The sequence below is a fragment of the Marasmius oreades genome, chromosome 7, assembly GCF_018924745.1.
Source record: "Marasmius oreades isolate 03SP1 chromosome 7, whole genome shotgun sequence".
Lineage (NCBI taxonomy): Eukaryota > Fungi > Basidiomycota > Agaricomycetes > Agaricales > Marasmiaceae > Marasmius > Marasmius oreades.
In genome coordinates, this window is record NC_057329.1 from 1,861,217 (window position 1) to 1,871,678 (window position 10,462).

Genomic DNA, 10,462 nt, shown 5'->3' on the forward strand with positions numbered 1-10,462 from the left:
TGAGAAACACATATCCAGCTCAGTCACCCTAGTGCAATCCTGACATAATGTCAGCCCCTTATATGCCATCAATCCCAGTCTTCGTCGAGGAGAAATGTTCAACCGGTTGAAAGAACTGGATAGCTTTTAAACGGGAAGTCATCTTCCAAGTTGGCACAAAGGGATTAGGTGGTTACCTTGATGGTACTGTACTCAAACCTGCTGCAACAGTCCCAGTAATGGGTGAAGTATACCACTCAAGAGTCAACCTAATATCAGAGCTACTGAAGTAGCACCAACACCAAATCAACCCAAAAACTAGTAAACCTCTGTGTAAAGTCTATCAATAACTCTACACACCAGGAAAGATTGCAAGGGTGGACTGCTTGGCAAAGGTTATGCACAAGATCACAGTCTCAATATTGTATGAAGGTCTTATAAAATCAATATGCAACTGCAAGTGTAAAACACCACAGCTACGGGTTCTAGGGCTTGTAGGGGCTCTGTTTATTGTCCAGTGGACTAAGTGGGACTGTGAATTTTGTCTAAGGTAAGACTAATTCGAACGATTGCAGACTATTGCCCTTGACGGACACAAAAACTAAGTCCTCGGTGGACACAAACGCTAAGACCCTCAACGGATCACGAAACAGTAATCAAGACCTCGGCGGCCTACGGACGGATAGTTCTCAAGTTTGACCTCGACGACCTCGTATGTTCAAATCAAATCTTATCATTTCACTGCACAAAGACAGGGCAAATCTCTCTATTGGTGTCAAGAGCAGTTACTCACAGGCAACCCACTCAGGACTTTCCTACGCATGGGTAGTACTTTTTTATCTACGGATACATGAGCTGCTTTTATACTACTTCTACGCTAGCTTTGTAATCCTATCTCTACTTGTTTCATCTCTCTACTTGTTTCATCTCTAAAAATAATGCACTGTAGCTACGAATCCATGCAGAATCTTATTGCTAGGGACTGTTACATGTGCATAATCTCGTCTACAGAGCTTTTCCATATTCGAATCATATGTTTTGGACCAATCTGGACCGTTCTTCATTCTTGTTTCAGCATGTAGAATTGACCTACATAGGTGTACCATATGGTATTTCCTGCCTACGGACCTTATCCTGCATTTCGACGTTTTCAAATCATATGGACTTTGTGTGTCCAAGTAGTTCCAGCATATGGATCCAGAGTTCCGAATCACTGTAGCACATGAACAGCATGGACTCCAAGATCCGTTGTTCATTCCTGCCTGGTTCCTAGGTACTCTATCTGTGATCTGGGATCTGTATCATCTCTTTTTGTCTTTTCCTCAGATTGGGACTTGATCTATGGTCATATCAAATTTCTCCTAGTCTGTGTGGTCTTATGTCCAATTTCTTGTCAACTAAATCCCCCGTAGAAGTAGGTACTCCTAGTATGAAGGTCTTTTGACTCTGTTAAGTTCTGCTACGAACGGTTTTGTGAAGACTACAAGTCTTCTAATAATACAATCCCTTGATATGCCAGTGTATAGTAGAATGTAGAGAGTAGAACTCGGTGAATTACTGCTTAAGTCCTCTGCTCATAGTGTTCTACAGGTTTCAAACAGTCATACAGTTTTCTGACACAATCTACAGCTCTCTCTAACTGGTCTAGCTGCGCCTACGGCACATTCTACTAGCGGCACTAGCTTTAACTAGCAATTTGAGCTCACTCTAGTTCTTAATACGATAAATATCGCTCCGTAGCACTGTTTAAAGTGCAAATAGAACTGCGTAGCATAGTCAACTAAGTCGCATTATCTCCCCCAAACAAAAGAGGACTGTCCCCAGTCCATCTACGGACTGAGCACAACATCATCTTCTACCGTTTGAATTGATCTATGGCTCTTTCCTTTGGTAGTTCTACTAAAAGCCTTCAAAATGGCCCGTAGATCTACTTAATCTTATCTACAGTGTACACTCAAGTGTACAACCGTCAAGTCTCTGACTTAGAGAAATTTTGAGCTCAAGCTCTATGCTGACCAGCGCTAATGTTCCCAAAAAGAAAATGTTCCAACATCAAAATGATTTTCCCATGCCAGAACTCCTACGATGCAATGTTCCGTCATTAATTACTTCCATCATTTCTTAATTATGGCCTCATCATTCCGTAGATGATTTCAACAGCCTCGAGGCTTTAATTTCTGTAGATCTGGAATATTCTACAACATTCTGCGATGTTCTATGGTCATGTGCTGGTTCATATGTTGGATTTGGCTATAAAAACCGCAGCAGTTGGACTTAGCAGAAATTTTCATTCCTCCCTTCTCCCACCACTCTACAGTTGCTCTTCGCCGCCGTTCTTCACATTGCCTTCACCACCTCTCTCAACATTCTCGAGGTGAGTCTAAACAATCTACGGAGGCTTCGGAGTTTGCTCCGAGGCCCATAGATTGTTTTTCCTTTCTTGTATGTTTTCACGATGTTGGGTACTAACACAACGCCGTAAATCATATCCCAATGCCATCACAATCTGTGAAGAGCAAGGGCAAGGCCCAGGCCGTTGAACCTGAACCCGAACTGCCGTCGCCAGAGATTCTTGATGCTCTGGAGGGAAACCTCTGCTATATCCACAAATGGGTAGAGGGTCTATACAACCGACTTGTTGCCCATTTCACCGACCAATCCCAAATGCTGCAAGAGTTTTCGGATCACTGGCCTCTTTTGGTAGGCATTTCTCTATTTCCTTATCATTTCCAGCTTCCAATTTTTCCTAGAACGATCTACGAGAACAACTGAATTGGTTCCAGGGTGAAGACTGGATCATTCCAGCTCTTCAGCTACTGGCCTTGCTCTCATCGTTTGCCAATGAATGGGACGTTCCAATAGCCAGCTGGCAGATGGGACCGACTGAGTCCCTCTCTTTACAAGAACTCTTTGGTGTAAGTTCTTTCTTCCTTTTTACTCATTCGGCTTATCAACATGTATCTTCCAGGTTTTCAACTTTGATGCCGAACCCCCAGTCCAATACATGCCAAATGCTCCTCGACTGGAAACTTCCTCTATGGTAAGTTTCGAGTCATTCATTTCATTTCTCAGTGATGCTAATTGTGACAGCAGATTCCTCCTCGGGTCTCTTTGCCTATGGTACCTTCAAGCTCCATCAGTGCTGCTGTGAGTCCACCTCCAGCTGCCAGAACTCGATCGGCCTCTGGTTTGCCCAGGGTTCTCGCTTCCACTCTGGTTGCTGGTTCGTCCAGCGCCGTAGAGTCCTCCAATGTGGTTGCCGGTCCATCCAGTGCCGTAGATTCTTCCAATATGGTTGCTGGTCTTTCTAAACCGGTGTCCAAATGCAAGGTAAGTCCATCTTCTATTTCTTTTGGTTCTAACTTTGTTCTGATCAAGTCCCTCTAGGCCCCCGAATCTTCTACGGTAGAGTCTACGAGGTCCAAGCAATCAAAAATTGTCAAGGCTTCTGTCAATAGGGTCACTTTTGCAGAGTCATCAGATGCAGAGGCTTCTGAGCCTCGCAAAGTAAGTCATCTCTTTTTACCCATTCTTAACTTCTTTAACCATCCCTTCTTAGCCTTATTGCACTCGATCTCATACCAGAAAGGGGCCCGTAGCTACCTCAGAATTGGAGGCTGCAGCTACTGACCGGTCCTTGAGGCAAAAGTCAAGCCAGACCAGCAAAAGTAAAGGGAAGGCCAAGGAGTCTACGGAGAACACTGGAGCTTCCGTAGAGGAACTGTGGACTTCTGGAGCCCGGTCTCATGTGTTTCCTGAGGGGTGGATTGGTGCCGCTCGCAGTAAGTCTCTTAACTCGTATCATTTGTTGCTAAACTAACGCTGCAGCTCAGATATGGAACTCCAATTTGATCTGGGCAAAGCCAAGCTCAGCCTGGAGTCGATTCTGAAAGCTGGTCAATCCATAGCCTTTGTAAGTTTTCCTGTTCTTTTCTTATAATCTTTTATTCTGACTGAACTTCATAGTTCGATCGTCTCACTCCCTGCGGTCGCTGTACCTACTTTGGGTATACCAATTGTAAACCAATCTGGGCTGCTAGCGGTAAGGCTGGTCATAGGCCGACCTGTGCTCAATGCTTTGCGGGGAAGCAGAAGTGCTCCTTCTTCGATCCTGACAGTTCTCGAGCTGGGCTCAAGAAACTTGAAGCCGCCTCGAGCAATAACCTTCGTAAGTTCTTCTACTTGTTTAATTTCTTTTCATTTCTTCTAAGTTCCTTTACCAGTTTTGGCCAAAATCGCTCTCCGGCTCAATCGAGAGTTACAGTCTTATGAGCAAATGTTACTAGCTCAGAAGACCACCTACAACACTGCTAAGATAACCTGGTCGAACATCCAGGAGAGTCAAAGGGCTCTATGGGCGGCTGGGAGGGATCCCGTTGAAGTCTTCAAAGGTCTTGGTGATGATGAGGACTTCAAAATGACTCCCTCTCAAGTCAAAGCTCTCGGTGACACTCTTGGCTGGTCGCTTTCTGGTTCTGCGGTGGAAGAGGTCGAGGAGAATGCTCCTCCCTCCGTTCCCTTGGTAAGTTTTATTTCATTTTGCATCTACGGGAATCCCTATGATTCTCCTTATTCTAGCCGTCTAGTTCTATTAACCCGCCAGCTCCTGTAGCTACTTCTGGAATCTCCAAGAAGGATAGTGAGGCTGAAGAGGAGGGGGATGACGATGAAGAGTCTGATGAGTCTTCATCGGGCTCTTCATCACCTTCTGGTAATGCTGTGTCCACTGTAGCAGAGTCTGCTACAGTCCAGGAGGAGGCTGAGGTTCCTCCAGCTCCGAGATCTGTAAGTCAATCATTTCATTTCAATCTTAAAAAAATGTTTCTTTTATTCATATTGTTTCCAGGAAGTGGAGGTCACTGTCAAGGACTTGATTGACGACAAAGCCAAGGAAGCAGTAAGTCCCCACAATTTCCATAGAGAACTTCTAATCTCTCTTCCCTAGAGTTCTGACAATTCAAGTGCGGAAGAAGAAGAGGGGGACAGTGAGGACAAGGAAGAATCTTCGGATTCTTCCTCTCCCTCTGTTCGCCGCTCTCTTGATCCAGTCTCCAAGGCAGTCATTGCCAAGCTGGATCAAGACAGGCGAGCCGTCGAGAGGGTGTTCGGCCTTCAGCTGCAGCACAAAAGGTAAGTTCGATATCTCTATCTTATAAATTCAAAGTTACTGACTCTTTGTTAGAGCTTAGTAGTCTTTCTTCCCTTGGACTTCTTTTAATATCAAATCTGTAATCATTTTCATGTCTTCTTGGTTGTATCCATAGCCTACTTTTATTGTAGCTTTCTTGATTCTTGTATTGGGCATCTGCCCTCCTATCTTGTATTTTTGGTACGCGCTGCGGCGCCTAAATTCCCTTTTGTAATATCATTTCATATCTTGTAGTATAATCAAACTTGTTTGATTTGTATACTGTGTGAACTAAGTTCAAATGAGCTTGACTTGAAACTCGTCAAGTTAAAATCTTGTCGGCCATAGCTCACTTATCTCTATGCTCGGAGTTAGATGAATCTATCCGTAGCACATTGTTCAATCATTCCTATCACTATGCATCTCTTGTGTAGGTTCTCGCTTATAAGTTTTTCTAAGCGATGATTATCTTTTCAGGATCTGTAGGTACACCCGTATGTTCATGTAGGTGTCCAAATTGCAACACTTGAATCTACGGTCAAATTTTCAGGAACCTAAGGTACCTCTCCCCCAAACAAATGAGCAGTCAACTCCTGTTGACTAGATGTTGGATCCGGGAGTCCTTTAGGACCATAAGGTAGAGAAAGTCATCTACGGCTGGATAGTAGAGCACAAAAAGGTATAAAAGGTTGACCATAGATAGCCAATTCTTCACTACCCAGCTCAACCAGCCTCAGTAGTAACCAGTTCTCAACTCACACATTCTTACTTCATCTAAAACATGTCCACTCGTAGCAAATTTGCTCCCACCAAAATCTGGGTTGAACGCACTGCTCCGATCGTTGAACAAGTCAGCCAGTTGCGTCCCTACGCTAACAAGCTGTCCGCCGACCTGTTCACCAAACAGCTTCTCAATGTTGTGGTACGTTCAGCACCACTCTTCTATCTCTGGTTCAGCACCACTCTTCTATCTCTGGTTCATTGTAATGCTTCTTCCGTAGGTTCAGACCAAGCTCCAAAGCTACCAGTTTGCCAAAGACGATGTTGCGTTCAATCTTTATCGCAACGTTGTCGAGATGGTCACTGCCAACATCGAGCAGTTCTCCCTCGATAAGAGTGTTGACTTCGCAAAGGCCAAATCCTTCTACAGTGAGATGTGCGCTGTGCGCAATGAGGCATCTGCTATCAAGCACAAGAATGTAAGCTCTTATTGTATTGTTCGCTCTAAATTTTCAATATTGACTTCGCTGTAGGGAGCTAGATCTTCTCGCAACGAAGCTACTATCAAAATCTCTGATACTGAGGAAGCAAACAGTAAAGTCAGCCCTGCAGTTCGTTCTAAAGCTATCTACGGCTCAATCTTATTACCAGAATGATGACTTCAAGATGAAGGATGCCACTAAAGGTAAAGACCCTATGAAAATTCGCATTTCCAAGAAAGAGGTCCGTAGATTGCATTATTCGTTAATGGGCGATGAATACCACTCAAGAGTCAACCTAATATCAGAGCTACGGAAGTAGCACCAACACCAAATCAACCCAAAAGCTAGTAAACCTCTGTGTAAAGTCTATCAATAACTCTACACACCAGGAAAGATTGCAAGGGTGGACTGCTTGGCAAAGGTTATGCACAAGATCACAGTCTCAATATCGTATGAAGTTCTTATGAAATCAATGTGGAACTGCAAGTGTAAAACACCACAGCTATGGGAATTCTAGGGCTTGTAGGGGCTCTGTTTATTGTCCAGTGGACTAAGTGGGACTGTGAATTTCGTCTAAGGTAAGACTAATTCAAACGATTGCAGACTATTGCCCTTGACGGACATGAAAACTAAGTCCTCGGCGGACACGAATGCTAAGACCCTCGACGGATCATGAAACAGTAATCAAGACCTCGGCGGCCTACGGACGGATAGTTCTCAAGTTTGACCTCGACGGTCTCGTATAGTTCAAATCAAATCTTATCGTTTCACTGCACAAAGACAGGGCAAATCTCTCTATTGGGTGTCAAGAGCAGTTACTCACAGGCAACCCACTCAGGACTTTCCTACGCATGGGTAGTACTTTTTTATCGACGGATACATGAGCTGCTTTTATACTACTTCTACGCTAGCTTTGTAATCCTATCTCTACTTGTTTCATCTCTAAAAATAATGCACTGTAGCTACGAATCCATGCAGCGTCTTATCACTAGGGGCTGCTACATGTGCAGAATCTTGTCTACAGAGCTTTTCCATATCTGAATCATATGTTTTGGACCAATCTGGACCGTTCTTCATTCTTATTTCAGCATGTAGAATGGACCTACATAGGTGTACCATATGGTATTTCCTGCCTACGGACCTTATCCTGCATTTCGACTTTATCAAATCATATGGACTTTATGTGTCCAAGTAGTTCCAGCATATGGATCCAGAGTTCCGAATCGCCGTAGCACATGAACAGTGCGGACTCCGAGATCCGTTGTTCATTCCTGCCTGGTTTCTAGGTACTCTATCTGTGATCTGGGATCTGTATCATGTCTTTTTGTCTTTTCCTCAGATCCGGACTCGATCTACGGTCATATCAAATTTCTCCTAGTCTGTGTGATCCTATGTCTGATTTCTTGTCAACTAAATCCCCCGTAGAAGTAGGTACTCCTAGTATGAAGGTCTTTTGACTCTGTTAAGTTCTGCTACGAACAGCTCTGTGAAGACTACAAGTCTTCCAATAGTACAATCCCTTGATATGCCAGTGCATAGTAGAATGTAGAGAGTAGAACTTGGTGAATTACTGCTTAAGTCCTCTGCTCATAGTGTTCTACAGGTTTCGAATGGTCATACAGTTTTCTGACACAATCTATGGCTCTCTCTAACTGGTCTAGCTGCGCCTACGGCACATTCTACTAGTGGCACTAGCTTTAACTAGCAATTTGGGCTCACTCTAGTTCTTAATACGATAAATATCGCTCCGTAGCACTGTTTAAAGTGCAAAAAGAACCTTGTAGCATAGTCAACTAAGTCGCATTATCTCCCCCAAACAAAAGAGGACTGTCCCCAGTCCATCTACGGACTGAGCACAACATCATCTTCTACCGTTTGAATTGATCTATGGCTCTTTCCTTTGGTAGCTCTACTAAAAGCCTTCAAAATGGCCCGTAGATCTACTCAATCTTATCTACGGTGTACACCCTAGTGCACAACCGCCAAGTCTCTGACTTAGAGAAATTTTGAGCTCAAGCTCTATGCTGACCAGCGCTAATGTTCCCAAAAAGAAAATGTTCCAACATCAAAATGATTTTCCCACGCCAGAACTCCTACGATGCAATGTTCCGTCGTTAATTACTTCCATCATTTCTTAATTATGGCCTCATCATTCCATAGATGATTGCAACAGCCTTGAGGCTTTAATTTCCGTAGAAGTAGAATATTCTACAACATTCTATAACATTCTACAGTCATGTGATGGTTCATATGTTGAATTTTGGCTATTTAAACCGCAGCAGTTGGACTTAGCAGAAATTTTCATTCCTCCCTTCTCCCACCGCTCTACGGTCACTCTTCACTGCCGTTCTTCACATCTTCTTTGCCACTGTCCTCAACGTCTTCGAGGTGTGTGCAGACAACCTACAGAGGCTTCGGAGTCTGCTCCGAGGCCCGTAGATTGTTTCTTTTCTTATATATTTCTACAGTGTCACGTACTAACATGACACCGTAGATCATAGACAAATGCCTTCTGCACAAGAGAAGGGTAAAGGCAAAGCCGTAGAGGCCGAGCCTTATGTTCCATCACCAATTATAATTGATGTGCTGGAGTCGCAACTCCAGTGGGTACACCTCTGGTTTGGTAGCCTCAGCAACAGGTTAATAGCCAAGTTTACTGAAGAACCAGACATGCTTGAGGAGTTCCGTAAGAACAGTAGTCTTCTGGTAAGTCTTGGATCTTATTTCTGCTCAATTCTTAATCTAATTTCGCCGTAGGGGGATCTACGCCGACAAACAATCCGCCTGGCACCTGCTGGCTGGATATCGCCTGCCTTCTCAATGCTGGCTATGGCTTCTGAGCTGGCCGACCAATGGCAGGTTCCCTATGATGACTGGATGTTCGATGAGGAAGACTGAGCTGCCTTGATCGAGGCTTTTGGCGTAAGTCTTCCTTCTCTTCTCATTTTATATTTTCAATTCATTTTTGTTCCAGAGATTTGACTTTGACCAAGATATCCCGACCTTCTATCTTCCTGATGCGCCAAGGTCCGAACCTCTCCCCACAGTAAGATCATCTCGTCTCTCATTTTAGCAACTTAGGCTAAATCTTTTTTTTTTTTTTTTTTTTTCGGCCATAGCCTCTTCCTCGCCTAGTTCCTGCTGTCCCAGGGGTAGCTTCAAGCTCCCGGGTCGTTATGGGTTCATCCCTAGCGACCACTGCTCCTGGTTCATCCAGGGCAGCTGGCACTTCTTCCATTCCAGCTGCTGGACCAACAAAACCAGCTCGTAAATGCAAGGTAACACACTCTCTTTTCGTTCGTTATCATTCTAACTCCAATCCTAGGCTCCTGATTCGCCTATGGCAGACCCTTCGCAGTCCAAGCAGCCCAAGCCTACAAAGGCTTTTGTCAAAAGCGTTGCATTTGTGGAATCTTCGTCCAAGGAGGGTTCTCCTCCTCCAAGGGTGAGTTGTTCTCTCATCCATTCATATGTTATTTTACTGGCTTTGTTTCTAGCCATATCACACTCGGTCTCGGACCAAGAAAGTCGCCATAGCTTCTGATTCAGAGGCTAGGGTGGCTGATCAGTCATCTGAGCCTTCGCCATCCCGAGCCAAGGGAAAACGAAAAGGTCAAGGGTCCAATTCAAATCGCCCTGGAACCTCCATAGACGATCTCTGGATGTCTTCAGCTCCTTCCCATGTTTTTCCCAAGCGTTGGATCGGAGAAGCTCGCAGTAAGTTTCTCATTCTTTTCATACTCTATCGAATTCTTACACCGTAGCACAGATATGGACTTGCAGTTCAATTTTGAGGAAGCAAAATTGAGCTTTAAGTCAATCGTAGCTGCTGGTCATTCCGTCTCTTTTGTGAGTACCATTTATTTCTTTATTCACTCTTTTCTCATATTCAATCTTAGTTCGATCATCTTTCGCCGTGCAATCAATGCACATATTTTGGCTACGCAGACTGCCGACCAATCTGGGCTCTGAGTGGGAAGACTGGCCATAGGCCCACTTGCCAGCGATGCTTCTCGGGAAAGCAGAAGTGTTCGTACTTCAACGCCGATGATTCTCGCACTGGGGCGAAGAAAATTGAAATCGCATCCAGCAACAACATCTGTAAGTGCTTCTTTTGCTCCGTAGATCAGGTCTAATCTTTCTTTCAGTTCTA

General features: G+C 44.3%; 1 protein-coding gene across 1 annotated transcript; it reads left to right on the forward strand.

Moving 5' to 3' along the window:
* Positions 1-2,472: 2,472 nt before the first annotated feature.
* On the forward strand, positions 2,473-5,168 carry E1B28_011362 (uncharacterized protein; the record flags this gene model as incomplete). The annotated part of the gene is made up of 13 exons (XM_043156391.1): positions 2,473-2,679; positions 2,730-2,894; positions 2,948-3,019; positions 3,073-3,309; positions 3,367-3,486; positions 3,539-3,761; positions 3,813-3,892; positions 3,946-4,147; positions 4,203-4,501; positions 4,558-4,764; positions 4,826-4,876; positions 4,925-5,109; positions 5,162-5,168. The coding sequence occupies 13 exons, from the start codon at positions 2,473-2,475 to the stop codon at positions 5,166-5,168; spliced, it is 2,055 nt and encodes a 684-aa protein (XP_043006177.1).
* Between the last annotated feature and the right edge of the window lie 5,294 nt (positions 5,169-10,462).